The 17,500-nt window shown below is 47.8% G+C and overlaps 3 protein-coding genes across 3 annotated transcripts in view; all 3 read left to right on the top strand.

Annotated features, from left to right (window-relative positions):
* The window catches only part of LOC311314658 (clathrin coat assembly protein AP180-like), a gene marked incomplete at both ends in the record, with an annotated part of 16,664 nt that extends 12,976 nt beyond the window's left edge, over window positions 1–3,688 (top strand). The window contains 2 exons of the mRNA XM_084445092.1: window positions 83–124; window positions 3,623–3,688. Of these exons, the coding sequence (XP_084301218.1) occupies window positions 83–124; window positions 3,623–3,688 (108 nt within the window). The remainder of the gene's footprint in view (window positions 1–82; window positions 125–3,622) is intronic.
* A 3,411-nt stretch (window positions 3,689–7,099) lies between these two features.
* LOC311314172 (uncharacterized protein) lies at window positions 7,100–12,471 on the top strand (the record flags this gene model as incomplete). The annotated part of the gene is made up of 7 exons (XM_084444508.1): window positions 7,100–7,256; window positions 8,452–8,529; window positions 9,584–9,784; window positions 11,097–11,177; window positions 11,474–11,545; window positions 11,876–11,932; window positions 12,404–12,471. 7 exons carry the CDS (start codon window positions 7,100–7,102, stop codon window positions 12,469–12,471), a joined length of 714 nt encoding a protein of 237 aa, XP_084300634.1.
* Window positions 12,472–13,098: 627 nt separating this feature from the next.
* Window positions 13,099–17,500, top strand: part of LOC311314170 (clathrin coat assembly protein AP180-like) — a gene marked incomplete at both ends in the record, with an annotated part of 8,477 nt that continues 4,075 nt past the window's right edge. The window contains 2 exons of the mRNA XM_084444506.1: window positions 13,099–13,411; window positions 16,647–16,829. Coding sequence (XP_084300632.1) covers window positions 13,099–13,411; window positions 16,647–16,829 — 496 coding nt within the window. The remainder of the gene's footprint in view (window positions 13,412–16,646; window positions 16,830–17,500) is intronic.

Raw genomic sequence — 17,500 nt, 5'->3', positions numbered from 1 at the left:
CCTGTATCAAACATGTCATTCCACTGTTAGCCACTGTGAACTGTGCGCTGGTTGAAATGCAAATCTTTTTTTTTTGGTCCAGCAAGTTGGGATTGACAAGAATGACATCCCCGAGCTGACCCAGGTAGGACCTCTCTGAGATGTTCTCAGCCCTGTCAGACTCAGCTGTTTCTCAGAGCTCTGCCTCTTGTGTGCACCATACTGACACAGCATGCCAGTGGTTGGGTGTTAAACTCAGTGTTGCATGAGATTTAAACATAGCATAAAGCCTACAACTCCCAGAGTGCTCTTCCCTGGAGGTCTCCACAGGACAGAACACCACCGCCTATGGTCAGCTGACATTCCTGGCCAATCACCGCTGTCCATACAGTAACTGACATGAGGGTGCTCACTGGTGGGCTTATAAAGAAGGGGGGTGGGCCATCCTCCATGCAGCCAATGAGCTGTGTTTCCCTGGTAATTGACAGACCCTGTGCCCCGTCTCTTCCAGCGGTGCAGACGTATCTTGCAGACTGAGAGTGTGAGTAGGGTGTAGTGCACAGAGCTAGCTTTGAAAAGCCAGATGCACAGGGAGTATAGCATTGACCTGCAGCACCCACATCACAGCTCAGCACAGCTCAGTAGAGCAGATCACCCTCTCTGTGATGCAGCTGGCCAGGGCTGAGAGGACTGACTGGACCAGTCACTATGCTTGCAGAGCCTCTTGCTTGCTCTGCTGAGTCCTGATCTTGGATCTGACCAGTCTGGATCACAAGTGCACTGGAATGCTGCTACAGAGTCTTCAGAGGAACTGGAACCGCCTCACTCTCCCTGCTGATTGGAGGAGCAGACTCTCTCTCTGTGACCCAGCACTGACATGCCTGGCCTGCCTGGTTCTGGTCCAGACTGGAGAAGACGTTCTGCAAAACCTCTGGTAAAAAAGGTTCCAGATAGAACCCTTTTCAGAAAGAACCATGTTATGTTCCAAATAGCGCCTTAAAGACCTGAAAAGGATTGTACTATCTGGAACCTTTTTTTCCCAGAGGGTTTTTCTACTGTTACAAATATAGTTCTCTATTATTAGCAGTGGGAGGTACATTAGCACCATGAGACCATCCTGACCTCGCCAGATCACTTCAGTTCCTCTCCGCAGATCAGTCTGGACTTCCCCCTATCTCGAACGATTATTCTCAGATTGCGTTGTGACTGGGCCAATCAGGGACTTTGTTCTGAATGCAACGTAGCCCCTGATTGGTTCCAGTAGTTAATGCGTGAAAATGAAATACATGCCACTGACGAAACAGTCTCCCGAAGCAACAAGCAGTAACGTTAATGTTAGTAGAATAAACACGGCCATCTCAATAACTCAATAATAACAATTAAACAAGAACAAGAGAATGCACAGAGTTTGCACAGAGAGGAAAATAAATTTCCGACGTTCTTCCGACTGGATTTGACAGTTCGTTCATCTGTCAAGGCAAGTACTCCTGCCCACAATAAACGTTTGAAATAGGGGGAAGACCAGACTGATCTGCGGAGAGAAACACAATGTGAGCTCACTCGATCAAGACGGTCTCACAAGGCCAAGTGAGAGAGCCTCCAGTTCAGCCTACCAGAGGCATTGGCTGGACTTGTATGGGACAAGCATGACTGACTGGCCTGCTGGCAAGTAGTGTTGAAACATAACATATAACACTTGATAGTAATAAAGGGCCAGCTGTGTAGCATCACATGGGGTAATGTATTTGTACGTAGGGTGATTGTTGGAGCTACTGTCATGTCATGCTATAACAGTGCATTGCTTGGAAGAGGAGGATGACTAGAACGACATGCTGTCTATGGAGGGACTTTAGACTGTGGGCTGGGGTTTCCTGGAGACATTTATATAAAGGACTATAGTCTGGGTGAGTTTGTCTCTGATGAAGGCAGTCCTGGGCTGGAGAGGAGGGGAGGGGAGGAGGGGACACATGGGGAGGAGAGGCTGGGAGAGGAGAGAGGAGGAGGAGAGATATGAGATGAGGAGTAAAGAGGGGAGTGGATGAGAGGAGAAAGGAGGAGGAGGAGATGTGTGAGTAATTGGTCTCTATAAGCCAGGCTTTACATCTCAAGCAGTGGCACCAGTGTCATAACTTATCATGAAGGCATAGTCAAATAGTGCCATTAATCACCGTCAGCCAATCTGCAGGGCTGGAGGGCCCTGGCTCTAGGGAGCTTTAGTACTCCCATACAGTGCTGTATGTTTATTGGGTCTGTCTGGACCACTGCCTCGATCCACCTGACAGCCAGAACCGTTGTTAATCTCACTGGAACAGTGATAATCGAATCTGTAAGTTATAGGGTAGGACGTGTTTTACTAATCTCAGACGCTCCCTCGGGCTGTGGATGATACCTGGGCCTTATCTCTCTGGCATTTTGGTAGGACACCCTGTCCTGTCTGTCTTTTTGTGTGGTAGGTTTTCCTCTAGTATTGACAGAGCTAATGAGTTAAAGCTAGGCCCTCTCACTGTCTCTCTGTCTCTGTGCATATCTTCCTCTCTGTCCTCGTGTCTTTCTGTCTCTCTGTCTCTCTCCTAGTGCCACTCTGTGTCTTTGTGTGTCTGTGGGTCTGCCTGGCAGCTCAGGGACAGATCATCTCCCTGGATGAGAGGTTAGAGACACTAATGTCTCCTCCAGGTATCATATCCTCTCCTCATCTCTTCTCCTCTATCTGACGGAGAAGACAAATGTTGACCGCTCTCTGGACTCCTCCGAGGGCTATCAGGCTCCATGGAGCAGACTGCTGAGGGTGCAGTGTGGATTACAGACGAAGTAGACCAGGGAAATGGAGCAGGGAGAGGAGGGGAGAGGGGAGGGGAGGAGAGCAGAGAGGAGAGGAGAGGGGGATAGAGGCAAGAGGAGGACCATGGTGACCATGGTGCATGCATGTGTGGCTGTGGTTAGCAGGTGTTTGTGTGTGTGTGTGTGTGTGTGTGTGTGTGTGTGTGTGTGTGTGTGTGTGTGTGTGTGTGTGTGTGTGTGCGCGTGTGCGTGTGTGTGTGTGTGTGAGTGTGTGTGTTTATGTGTGTTGCATGCACTATGGGCATGTGTAACAGTGATGAGCTTCGGGGTGGAGCATGCAGCAGTGCACTGTGGGTGCCTGAATCATGTTATTCCAGGAAGAGCATGTGACAGTAGACATGTTGAGAAGGGACAGGACTTACCTTCTTTGTGAGGACATGTATGATCACCACCAGTCCATGGTCCAGTGCTCCTCCCCTGTCTCCTGTATCACCATCTCTCTTTCTCTCCGTCTGCTAATCACCTCCTGTAGCTTCTGTCCTGCTCCTCTGCTGTCTTCTTCTCCTTCGCTCTTCTCCTGCTCTGTCTCCTTCACTATCGTCTGCTTTGTGTCTTCCTCTCTTGTCTCCTTATCTTTGACGGGATAATAAAAATAATCTGTCTCCTTCCTTGTCTCCCTCCAGCCTCTCTGACTAGCATTGCCAATCACTTGTCCAGCTCCTCCTACTAAGATGTGACCCATGTCTATCCTAGCTTTTTAGCCAACCACCCTCAAAAGGCTTTTGTAGTGATGCCCCCCCTCCCTCCATCACCACAATCTTGCAGTAATCCCCCTCCCCCTCTCTCTCTCTCTCTGTGCCTCCAGGCCCCTGAGAGTCTGCTGGAGTCCCTGGAGACACACCTCAACACCCTGGAGGGCAAGAAGCCGTGAGTACCCCCCCTCCCAATCATCCAGCAGAACCTCCTACTCTTAATAAGGGTGTGATGCTAGGCCCTTGTCCTCTCCCACGTACCGGCCTGTACTCTAGTCAGTAGTTTAGGCTAGTTTAGTTCAACAAAACAGGACAGACAAACAATGACTAAAAACAATGTGCAAAGAAAGACAAAAGGTGTGTAGGTGAGGCTGGAAGTCCTAGAGGGCTTATGTGAAAATCACACTCAGATAATAATAGTAAAATATGAACCTCTGTTCTGGTCGCAAGATTATTTTTCGCAACCCAGTTTAGCAAGAACACCATAGAGTTTAGGGTTAAGGTTAGGGTTAGGGTGAGGGTCAGGTGTAGGGTTAGGTTTAGGTTTAGGTTTAGGTTTAGGTTTAGGTTTAGATTTAGATTTAGATTTAGATTTAGATTTAGATTTAGATTTAGATTTAGATTTAGATTTAGATTTAGGGTTAGGGTTAGGGTTAGGGTTAGGGTTAGGGTTAGGGGTTAGGGTCTTCCTTAACCCTAAACTCAATGGTGTTATCGCTAAACTGGGTTGCGAAACGCGTAGACGCGTCCTGGTCAGTACTCACCTGTCTGGTAACTCCTCCCCTCCTCTGTTTCTCAGGGAGGACAGGTGAGTATTCTGAGACTCCTTGGGGGCATGTCTGGACACCCTGTTCTCTCCTGGGGGGTATACTGTTTATCTGGTCGGTCTATGTCATCTAATGTTTAACCTTTACAAACGTTAGATGAATGTAAAGTATCACGTTGTACAGTATCGTTAACAACTAGGTTTCATGATTCTATGGAACTAATGTTTGAACATTAAGTTGAAAATGGCGTTCTATAGAATTGATGATACTAGCTTTTGTTGTGCCTGTGCGGTGCACCAACTTTATTTTGGGTCGCTATTATCAAGTGTCTCTTTTGATATGAACTCAGTCAGCTCAGTGTGTACTTTTAAAAGCTTGACTTGTCGGACATGAGTCTGCTCTCTCAACCCCTGACTGTTCATACAGCATGAACCAGCCATGTTATTGTTGGTGGCCCACCTCTCAAAGCTGTTGATAACATGTTGATGATAGACATGGCTTGGTTATGTCTGGACCAGAGAGGTGAGAAGCTTTGCTCTAGCAGGTGGTTCAGTGTTGGTTTATTCTCTGATGTATATATGTACTGTACATGTACCCGTATGTACTGTGAATGAGATGAACCAGATAATGTCTGTGTTTGTACTGATCATGTTATGATCTGGTCATGTTATGATTTAGTGATCTGGTCATGTTATGATCTAATTATCTGGTCATGTTGTGATCTAATTATCTGGTCATGTTGTGATCTAATTATCTGGTCATGTTATGATCTAGGGATCTGAGCGGTATACTATGAAGCAAGCTAGATGTACTCGGGCTTTTAGAAAGCTAGCCCCCTTGAGTGACAGTAGCTTCCCATTCCAGATTCTCTGTGAAATTTATTCTGATACTATTACTATTTTTCAACAACTCAGTCTTTACCAGAGGGAGGGAATATGATTTAATTGGTCCTCAACGCATGACTCTTCATTCAGGCTAGACTGAGTTAACATCCAAGTAACCTCCAGCTCTGGGGCAGGCTCATTCTGAAGGAGATGTTGCCACTTGGCTGAAAGGTGTGCCATGTTCGTGATACCAGTAACCCTGAGTTCAACTCAAGAGTTGACCAAAGTTACCTCGCTAACTCCTCAAACCTGCTTCGTAGTATACCCCTCTGGTCATGTTATGATCTTTTCATGTTATAATATTATGATGTTGTGATATTTTGATGTTATGACCTCCTCTCCTGTGATTTTCTCTGCAGGTCTCCCACCAAGGTGAGTTACCTCAGTCTCCTTCCTTCTGACCTTCTCTGTGTTGTAGACAAAAGGCAAAAAAGCTGTGCGCACATCCAACCTTAGTAGGCCAGGTGCTGGATCTGAGAGTACATACGTGAGAAGAGAGGAAAGATCCGCACACTGATTTCTCCCGGTCCACTTTATTGAAAGTATACGCTTCGAAACGAAACGTTTCGACCCTTAGGTCTTCATCAGGCAACTTCTCTGTGTTGTAAGCTTGGTTTAAAAGAGCAGTCACGTCACCCTCTGTAATGTAACTGTGCCGAGTCACCACCATGGTAACAGAGTTAACTCTCCATGGTATCAGGATACGACAGCCAATAATGATTCTCCGGCCCCTATTCCGGCTAAAACCGCCGAGGCCCCTGCTGCTGCTGCCGCCGCCGCCGCCCCCGCTGGCCCCCCCGCTCGTCCCTGCCCCCCTGTCAGACCCAGCCACCCCCCCACCATCACCTCCATCGCCAGGTGAGTCCTTGCCCAACCCCCCCCCCCCCACTCGCTCACATGCCTGCGATATGTCCCAATAGTTCTTAACAATTCTCTTTGTCATATGTGGATCGAACTGATATGTGGATCTAGTACTCTCTCTCTCTCTCTCTCTCTCTCTCCCTCCCTCTCTCTCTGCAGTGCTGGCTTCAATGACCTGCTGGATCTGGACCCCATGGCAGCTCCTCCAGGGGGTGCTGCAGCGGCCTCCTCCACCACCGGCTGGGGAGGTGAGACGCCGCCCTCCTCTGTACGCTCCAGCCCTCTACCTCTCCTCTCCCTCTCCTCTACCTCTCCCTCTCTTCTCCTGCTTCTCTTCCTCTGCCCTTCCTCCGCTTGCCTCTGTCTGCTCTCCTTCTCTTCCGGTGCCTGTCCTCGTACCTGTCTCCGAGGCTCTTCCTCTGAGGCTCGTCCATTAAGCAGGCTTCAGCCTCCAGAGTTAACCAGGCCTCAGCGTAACCACGCCTCGGCCCCCAGCACTAATCAGGCATCAGCCGGTTCAGCCTCTCACTGGGATGTCCTGGGTTGAGCTGGGTCCATAAGTGGGTTGGTGTGTCCTGGCTGGCATCAGGAACAGCTCTGAAGTAGCCTCACAGATGCCTCCTTTTCTGACCTTGTCTGTCTGTCTCTCTCCTTCTCCTTCTCTCTCTCACTCTCTCTCTCTCTCTCTCTCTCTCTCTCTCTCTCTCGTGCAGATCTTCTTGGTGAGGGTGAGTATGGTTGAAGGCCCTGCCTTGTTGACCTGAGGTGAAGGCCACAACCTTCCATGTGTTCTTACACTTCACTCCCCAGGCATCTGCTGCTCTCTCTGCCCCATGTCAGGCTCATCCTTCATCTAAAGTACAATCTCTCTTTCTCTCCCTCTCTTTCTCCTTCTCTCTCCTCTGTTCCTTTGGTTCTCTTTCTCCTTCTACTTCTTCTCTTTCTTTGTCCTTCTCTTCTCTGGCACCCCCCTGCTCCCGGTGCCTTTGGGTTCCTGTGTGGTTGTGCCTGGGGGGTGGGGTGGGGGGTGGGGGGGGCGGTTGACTCTATAGCGACCCCGGCTGCTGCTGACGACACAATGGACGCCCTCCTGGCCGAGTCTGACTCCGCCCCTGACTCCGCCCCCGCTGCCGCTGCTGCTGCGCCCGCAGAAGCCACGCCCACTGCCGCCGCCCCTGTCTCACTGCCTGTCCGCGCCCCCGCTGCCTCCGTCTCAGACATGGACCTGTTCGGAGGTCAGTGGGGGGCAGAGAGGATGGTGAGGGGAGGAGGGGGGGGGGGGGGGGGGTCATGAAAACAGTAGACGAAGGAGGAAGAGGGGACAGGCCTCCTCATTCACTACATTTGATTAAGAAAATAAACATGGAACTTTTCACAATCACAGATAAAGTAGTTATGAAAAGCCATTCCTACTGCAAGTGTTGATCAGTTTACGTCAGTCGGAGAGATGCGAAGCAGCAGCTTAGACAGCCAGTGACAGCATTTCGCTCCTGCCTCATCATGGCCCCTAACCTTGGAGATAACATCCCCCTCATGTTACTATCAGATCGCCCGCTGCCTGCCTGCATACCTCCGCTATACTCTAGTATACTCTGGTATATTCTGCTTTGGTATACTCTAGTATACTCTGGTATACTCTGGTATATTCTGCTTTGGTATACTCTAGTATACTCTGGTATACTTCTGGTATATCCTGCTCTGGTATACTCTGCTCTCTCCTAAGGTTGATCTCTCTTCCTATTATCTCCATCCCTCCACCTGCTCTTTGTTTACCTCCATCCCTCTTCTTTCCCATCTTCTGTGGCATCCTCATCCCTCCATCTGTCCCTTTGTTGGTCTGTCTATCCATCTGTCTGTCCATCTGCCTGTCTATCTATCTATCTATCTATCTATCTATCTATCTATCTATCTATCTATCTATCTATCTATCTATCTATCTATCTATCTATCTATCTATCTATCTATCTATCTGTCTGTCTGTCTGTCTGTCTGTCTGTCTGTCTGTCTGTCTGTCTGTCTGTCTGTCTGTCTTTCTGTCTATCTTTCTATCTATCTATCTATCTATCTATCTATCTATCTATCTATCTATCTATCTATCTATCTATCTATCTATCTATCTATCTATCTATCTATCTATCTATCTATCTATCTATCTATCTATCTATCTATCTATCTATCTATCTATCTATCTATCCTTCTCTCTGTCTGTCCCTCTGATTTACCTTTATTTGGCTGTCCATCTACTGTATCTTTCTATCCTTCTCACTGTCCATCTGTCTATCCTTCTCTCTGTCTGTCCACCTGTCTTTCCCTCTGTCTGTCTCTCCATCTATCTGTCTTTCTCTCTATCTGTCTGTCCATCCGTCTATCTGTTTGTCTGTCCATCTGTGTGGGTGTTGTGTCATGCCCCCCCCCCACCCCGCCCCCCAGATGCGTTCGCCCTGTCCCCAGGCGACGGGCCTGCTACGGCTGTCAGAGCTCCTGCTGATGATGCTTTTGCTGGATCTGGTGGGTGACAACACGGCTAAGTGTGTGTGTGTATGTGTGTGTGTGTGTGTGTTTGTGCATGTGTGTTTGTGTGTTTTTGTGTGCTACTTATGTGTGTGTGTGTGTGTGTGTGCGTTTGTGTGTGTGTGTGTGTGTGTGTGTGAGTGTGAGTTAGTGCAGTGGAGCATGCGTTTGTGTTTGGGTGAGTGTGCACGCGTGTTTTGTGTGTGCGTGTGTGTGTTTTGTGTGGGCGTGTGGGATCCTGTTGCTGTTGTAGATAGAGGCTGCTTCTGCTTCCATCTGGAACAGTAGAGAATCATGTGACCCGACATCACCTGGGGGTCTACTGTCCTCCCACCTAACCCGCCCCCCCCCCACTCCCCTGCCACCTGGCCCTGCTTTAATAACCCCCCTCCCACTCCTACCCTCACCACACCTCATCGTATTCACCTGCTGTTCCAGTAAAACCCTCTCTCTCTCGCACCATGATAGGTTCTATTGTGAACCACTAACCAACCTCACTCCATTCCTCTGGATAAGCGGTTACTCACCTTCCTGAACAGACTCTCTCTCTCTCCCTCCCTCCCTCCATTCTCTCTCTCTCTCTCTCTTTCTCTCTCTCTCTCTCTCTCTCTCTCTTTCTCTCTTTCTCTCTATTTCTCTCTCTCTCTCTCTCTCTCTCTCTCTCTCTCTCTGGGATTTGTGAGTATGGAACTACTAGAACTGTAGACAGTGCGGACACTAGATAGTATACTAAGCACTACTGTATAGTGCTTACCCAGACAGCTATAGATAGACAGCGGGTGTTCTAGGATGTGTGTTCTAAGTGTGTGTCCTGGTCTGTGGATGCTGTTCTGAACACTAATGGTATTCCAGTGTTGAAATGCTGTCTCTCCTGTCTGGAGGGGTTTGACTCACTATCTGTTTTTTAACAGTTTGTTTTTTAACAAACCATCCCCCTCATCACCCCCTCCCCCTCTCTCTCTGGTATACCCTCCCTCCCCCTCTCTCTCTATGGTCATATATCCTGACTCTCGCCCTCCTTCCACCTTCCTCACCCCCCCTCCTTTACTAGACCCCTTCGCCCCCTCTGAGGGGAGTGCAGAGGTCGTCCCAGAGATGGACCTGTTCGCCATGATGCCCACTGACACGGGGGCTGCTGCCGCCACGCCCACCTCTAGCGAAGCTCCGCCCATTGCCCCCCTTGCCGTCGACCCCGCCCCCCCTACTGCCACCACAGAGACTCCGGCTCCTCCCACTCTAGACCTCTTTGGTGGTAAATTCATCCCTCTCACTCCGCCTCACACTGCATCGCTCTGCATTTTGATGATGACGATGATGACTCCGATGCTGATGAAAATGATGATGATGATGATAACTTGCCTAGTCCCTCCTACATTTATTTTCTATTGTTATCATTATATTTACTTTGTATTTAAGTTCATGTCATTAAAAGACATGGTAGGCATTTAATTGAGTCAAACATTCTGACCAACTCTGTATATGAAAAAATACATCATATCTTAAAGGAGAATGCTAGTTTTTGACAACCTGGACCTTATTTACGGCATATTATAAGACGTTTCACTCACCGAGATAACTTTGGTGTAATTCGGGCGTTCTTTAGAAACGTCTTTAGAAACGTCTTTAGAAACGAAATAGCTTCCCCACTTGCTCCAGCACGCATGCGCACAGCGTGCTGGAGCAACGCTTGCGCGCTGTGCGCATGCATGCTGGAGCAAGTGGGGAAGCTATTTCGTTTCTAAAGACGTTTCTAAAGACGTTTCTAAAGACGTTTCTAAAGACGTTTCTAAAGATCATATTACAGAGGCATGTGAAAAACCACAACAAGTCCTCGCTCTATGTAAGCAGAACTAGCGATTCATAAAGACACATTGATGAAAACAACCATTTCGCGGCAGAAAATAGATTTTTTAGAAGCTGCATTCTCAGTGCCCCGTCCGCCGCCATTACATGGATATACTTGGCTCGCGCTGGATTTTAAATTTCTTCTACAGGCCTCCGAATTACACCAAAGTTATCTCGGTTAGTGAAACATCTTATAATATGCCGTAAATAAGGTCCAGGTTGTCAAAAACGAGCATTCTCCTTTAATGTACTAAGGGACAGACTGTACCCAGCATTACAGCTGTGAATTACTGTGTGCAATTTCTGCTGAACAGTTACTCTGTAGGTGTGTCGTGTGTAATGCACTTAGCAAACAGAAACATGCTCGTTCACATATTAGGCCCGGTATGTCTCGGTACTTGAGGGTTGTCTAGCGCACTGAAGATGTGGCCCTAGTGTATCTGCATGGGTAGTGGGTAGTCATCTTGTGTTGATGGACCCCCAGTCTTTCCTAACGAACCTCCCTGATTGGTCTGCTTCATCTGAGCTGTCGTATGACCTCAACTCACTTCCTCCTTCTGTTGCTCCTTTTATCAGTTTGCACTTGTAGTAGATGATACACCTGTAGTAGATGACTTGTTTGCTCTCTCTGCTTGTCTCTTCTCTGCTTGTCTCTCTCCCTCATGCTGTGTGCCCGGGTCTGGCGCTGCTCCTAGCTAACCGTGTGTCCTTGTTTGTAGATGTGTATGATTCTATGCCTGATCACAGTCCCAGCACAGAGGCCAAGGCTGTCACCCCTAGCGTAGACCTGTTTGGGGCAGGTACAGGAGTTGCTTCCTCTCTTTGTGTCCTCTGGTCCTCCTCATACTCTTTCTCCTCCACTTCTCATCTGTTTTCCCACTCGTCTTGTGTTCTCTGCGTCGTGGTATGCCACTCGTGCTCTGCATGTTGTGCCGTGCTGATTGATCTTTCCTTGCTCTGCTCTCGCTCTGTCTGTTCTTCTAATGCTCTCCTCCTCCCATTCCTCCTCTTTCTCCTCCTCCTACTTGTGCTCCTCCTCTTCCTTCTCTTCCAACTCCTCTTCTTCCTCCTCCTCCTGCTTCTGCTCCTCTGGCAGACCTGCCGGCTGTCTCTCGCGGTCCCTCGCCCCTGCCTGAGGCCAGCGTGGCCGGAGACATCTTGGTGACGGGTGAGTTCTCTCCTCTGTCAGGTGACCCCACTGCCTCTCAGGCTGGGACCCGAGCCCCCGCCGCTGCCTCTCAGGCTGGGACCCGAGCCCCCGCCGCTGCCTCTGGGACCCTACAGTAGTCCCTGAGCTGGTCTGACCACGCATGGCCTCTAGCTCTGGAACACAGCAGGCTGTGTGATGCTGATCTCTCCACGTGTCTCTCTATCTTTTACTTGTGATATCAGCTGTGCATGTTTTTTTTTCTAGCCAGCACTTTTCTCAATGGTTTAGTTATTTGTTTACCCCCCCCCCCCACTCTGTCTGTAGACTCGTTCTCTGCTCCAACTCCAGTTCCAGCGGCCTCCTCTCCTCCCAAACTGGAGCCTGAGCCTGTCATCGACCTGCTGGGTACTGGAGGTTATCATGCTCACACACCCTAGTCTACCCGCCACACACAGTCCTCACCCTGTGGCTGATTATAGTTTGTTCTCTCCTTTGTGTTTCCATGCAGTCTTTTCTTAGAGTTGTTACATTTCCATTTTATATTTTAGTAATTTAGCTGATGCTTTCAACCAAATCGACTTCAATCGACTCAAGCACATTTGTCTAGAGAGTTCATCGCAGTCATTGTCAGTAACGCCTTCAATAAGAACAAGCAGTCACAGTACTAGAGAATGAAAGAGGACAGGGTTATATGTGTTCTGTGTTAATGTGAGCTTTCATGTGTATTTGATGTCTGTATGTGAATGGCTCTATCTTTGTGTGTGTCTCATGCCCTGACCCCCCTCCTGCCCCATTTTACTCACCCAGTAAGAGACAGGTTCATGGTACACTAACCCTCTCTCCCTCCATGCTGCGTTCGGACCTCGTCCCCCCCAGACGCCTTCAGCAGTCCTGTGGGGGACGCCCAGTCTACTGCCCCAGATGACCTGCTGGGAGGTGTGTAACCCACCCTTGCTGACCATAGACAAACACACACACACACATACACACACACACACCCCGGGAGACCCGGATTCAAATCCACCCCTGGAGAATAAAAATCCTCAACGCAGAGGAGTTGAAATGGGTCATATTTGTATGAGTGAATGTGAGTGAGTGGCTATTTTTACACCAGGCCCAGGGTTTACAGTTAATACTGGCCCATTTACAGGAATATGCACCGTCCCTGTAAAAATAAAATTGGAAATCTGAAATAAATAATGTGTGTGAATATATTAAATTGAATTGTTGGACATTATTTATACTAATCGAGTGAGTTTATACAATTCAACTGGGTTACACACACACACACACACACACACACACACACACACTCACTCATACACACAATCACTCACTCACTCACACAAACACACACACCACACACATTTTTCTGTTTGTTGTGCATTGACTCCATGTCTTCATGGTGCAGACAGTCGACATGGACTGAGTCAGAGTGTGGGGTGACTCAGTGTGTATTCTCCCATGTTGGAGCCTGTCTGACTTCAGTATCTCTCCTCTAGACAGATCAACCATGTAGATCAGAACTAATCTCTTCTCTCTTCCCTGGTCCCTCCCCACCTCCAGGACTGATGTCCCCCAGCCTGGTTCCTACAGCTGCCCCCGCCCTCGCCCCTGCCACTGCTCTTACCCCCGCCCCTGCCCTCGATCCTGCCCCGGCTCTCGTTCCTGCCCCGGTTCTTACCCCTGCCCCTGCCCTCGCTCCTGCCCTGGTCCCGGTCCATAACGACCTGCTGGAGTCTGGCTTCGATGTCCTGGGCTCCCTGGCCTCCCCCACCCCCCCGGTGCCCGCCATGCCTGCCATGCCGGCCATGCCCGCGGCCCCAACAGCAGCAGAAACGACTCCGGCTGCAGCAGCGCCATCTGGTGGCTTCGACCCGTCAGGTAGGAGGAGCAGAGTAGATAACTGAGGAAGACAGGAGAAGACAGAGGAGTACAGAACAGAGCAGAGCAGAGCCGAGCAGAGTAGGTAACTAAGGAAGACAGGAGGAGATAGGACAGGACAGAACACAGCAGAGCAAGTTACTGCGGAGGAGAGGAGGAGAGAACAGAGCGGAGCGGGTTACTGAGGAAGAGAGGAAGTAGGAGTAGAACAGAGAGAATAGAACAGAATAGAACAGAACAGTGTACAAAGTAAAAGAGCAGGTCACTAGGGATAAGCTGATCTGAGATCACACTGTGAACCTGAGTGAAGACATAAAAATAGCAGCCACGATGTACTGTACTGTGTCACCTCTTAACCAACGGAACCTTTGTGAACGTGTGTCATGGCACGTGTCCGCCCCAAACCCGTAATGCCGCCCATAAAACCCTGGGACGGTCCTCAGCCGGCACCGTGTGCCCAGGCCTTGTGCCTGACATCTGATTACTGGCTGTGTGTGTGGCTACGCTAGCTGTGGCTGTTTTACAGTACAGCAGTGTCCACTGTACTGCTGCTGGGTGTCTGTCTATGCTCCTGCTGTTGTTTTTTTGTGTGTGTGTGTGTGGGGTGTTAATGTTCTGCTTGACTCTGTTTCTGTTACTGTACGCTTCACTGCTGCTCTGCATCTTACAGTATGTAACTCTGCTAACCGCTTTACTCCTCTACACTGCTCCCTCCCTCTCTCTCTCTCTTTCTTCCTCCCTCTCTCTCTCCCTCCCTCTCTTCCCCCTGCTCTTCCTCCCTCTCGTCGTCACCCTCTTTCATTTTCTCTATTCACATGTGCACATGTCAATGTTCTCTGACCCCTCATACCCCCTCCCTCTTTCTCTTTCTCTCGCTCTCTGTTTCTACTTCTGTCCCTTTGCCCCCACACACACACCCATCACTGCTGGGTCATTGCTTGCTGCTACTGTGTCATTGGTGAGTTCACAAGACTTTCCCCACAGTGCTGTGAAGCTGCTTGGACCATGCCCCGATGTTCAGCGTGTTTCCTATTCTGCATGGTTACTGTGAATGAGAAATAACCTCTAGCTAGCTCTATTATCTCTATCATCCCTATCATCTCTATCATCCCTATCATCTCTATCATCCATATCAGCTCTATCAGATCTATCATCTCTATCAGCTCTATCATCTCTATCAGCTCTATCAGCTCTATCATCTCTATCATCCCTATCATCTCTATCATCCATATCAGCTCTATCAGATCTATCATCTCTATCAGCTCTATCATCTCTATCATGTCTATCAGCTCTATCATCTCTATCAGATCTATCATCTCTATCAGCTCTATCATCTCTATCATCTCTATCATCTCTATCAGCTCTATCATCTCTATCATGTCTATCAGCTCTATCAGATCTATCATCTCTATCAGCTCTATCAGCTCTATCACCTCTATCAGATCTATCATCTCTATCACCTCTATCAGCTCTATCAGATCTATCAGCTCTATCATCTCTATCATCTCTATCAGATCTATCATCTCTATCAGATCTATCATCTCTATCAGATCTATCATCTCTATCATCTCTATCAGATCTATCATCTCTATCAGCTCTATCAGCTCTATCATCTCTATCATCTCTATCAGATCTATCAGATCTATCATCTCTATCATCTCTATCAGATCTATCATCTCTATCAGATCTATCATCTCTATCATCTCTATCATCTCTATCAGCTCTATCATCTATATCAGATCTATCATCTCTATCAGCTCTATCAGATCTATCATCTCTATCAGATCTATCATCTCTATCAGCTCTATCAGCTCTATCAGATCTATCATCTCTATCAGATCTATCATCTCTATCAGCTCTATCAGCTCTATCATCTCTATCATCTCTATCAGATCTATCATCTCTAACAGATCTATCATCTCTATCAGCTCTATCAGATCTATCATCTCTATCATCTCTATCATCTCTATCATCTCTATCATCTCTATCATCCCTATCAGATCTATGATCTCTATCATCTCTATCAGCTCTATCAGCTCTATCACCTCTATCAGATCTATCATCTCTATCAGCTCTATCATCTCTATCAGCTCTATCAGATCTATCATCTCTATCAGCTCTATCAGCTCTATCATCTCTATCAGATATATCATCTCTATAATCTCTATCAGCTCTATCATCTCTATCACCTCTATCATCTCTATCATCTCTATCAGCTCTATCAGCTCTATCATCTCTATCATCTCTATCATCTCTATCAGCTCTATCATCTCTATCATCTCTATCAGCTCTATCAGATCTATCATCTCTATCAGCTCTATCAGCTCTATCATCTCTATCACCTCTATCACCTCTATCATCCCTATCAGATCTATGATCTCTATCAGCTCTATGGTCTCTATCAGCTCTATCAGATATATTTTCTCTATCATCTCTATCATGTTTATCAGCTCTATCAACTTTATCATCTCTATCTGATCTATCAGCCCTAAAAAACTATCAACTCTAGTTAGCTCCATCAGATCCATCAGCTCTAGTTAGTTAGCTGTATCAGCTCTATCAGATCTATTATGGATGATATAACATAGTTCTTTTAACAGACACATTCCCTGAATGGTGTAGAGGAGCTATTATATACTTCCATAGTCTTGGTCTGAAATGTGCCAGTGCTGTGATGCACTTGTACATTGATTTGTATTGATCTTGTCATTATTGGTGCATGTAGCACACAGCACTGGTGCCTCTCTGTGTGTGGTGATGTCACATCTTTATGTGGTGATGACATGCATATGTGGTGATGTCATATATGTATATGGTAATGTCATATGTATATGTGGTAATGTCATATGTACTGTATGTGGTGATGTCACATCTTTATGTAGCGATTTCACATATGTACAGTATGTGTTGATGTCATATGTGGTGATATCACATCTATATGTGGTGATGTCATGCATAATGTGGTGATGTCATGTATTGATGTCATATTTGTATGTGGTGATGTCATATCTGTATTTGATGATGTCACATATATGTGTTGATGTCATGTGGTAATGTCACATCTATATGGTGATATCATACATATATGTGGTGATGTCATGTCTGTGTGTACATTTCACATCTGTATGTGGTAATGTTACATAATTATGTATGTGGTGATGCCACATCTATATGTGGAGATGTCACATCTGTGTGTAGTTTAGGAATAGCAGGTTAATCTCCCCCTCTTTGTCAGTGCTGGGTGGCCTAGGGGACCTACTGATGCCTGCAATAACACCCCAGAGCACCGGGGGCAGCACTACTGGCAGCACGGCGGGAAGTACTGGCACACCTGCTGCTGTGGGAGCACCGCCAGCCACGCCGCCTGCCAAGGCCATTGGGGGAGACCTGGACTCCTCATTGGCTCACCTGGTGGGAAGTATGTATATGGTCACTACTGAACAGACTCTTATCTAACAGACAGAATCTAACACATAAATGAGCAACTCTCGCCGGATTTGTAATTAATTTACGTTTTGGCTAATTTTAACATAATCAGCCGCAATGCTAATTTTCACTATGTTCTACTCCATTCACTTATGCTAACAATGTTAGCGATCACAACAGTAGTTGTGGCAAGAAAATGTCTTCTGGTCAATCTAGCGGTAAAATTAACCAAATGTCAAGGGGTGGACATTTAATTCCTCTTGGCCTGCATTTAATTCCTCTAGCAATGTGTTTTTGAGCACTTTGGAGTCAATTAGTGTCGTTAGCTCAGGAGTAAAATACAATTCCCAATTCTGTATAGGGCCCGTTTCCGATACTCATCTTGGGTTCTGTGGGAGCTTCTTCTCCCCCCAGGCTTGGGGCCGAGGGGCCACATCACCGTTTCGTCATCCACAACCGTCAGGCCACGCATTCCGTTGGGTGTCCGATATATCGGACAGTCCTGGATGACGTGGTCTGCGGTTTGTTCCTCTGTGCCACACTCACACGCTGCACAGGATGCCAAGCCCCATCTGTGCATCAATGAGCGGAAGCGTCTGACGCCGGTCTGGAGATGATTAAGCCTCACCCACGCCGGTCTGGGTAAGTCCATCCCGGTAGGGG

The sequence above is a fragment of the Borostomias antarcticus genome (genome assembly GCF_949987555.1).
Source record: "Borostomias antarcticus genome assembly, chromosome: 10".
Classification (NCBI taxonomy): Eukaryota; Metazoa; Chordata; class Actinopteri; order Stomiiformes; family Stomiidae; genus Borostomias; species Borostomias antarcticus.
Note: the sequence above shows the minus strand (reverse complement) of the source record. Positions and strands in the feature narration are given on the sequence as shown.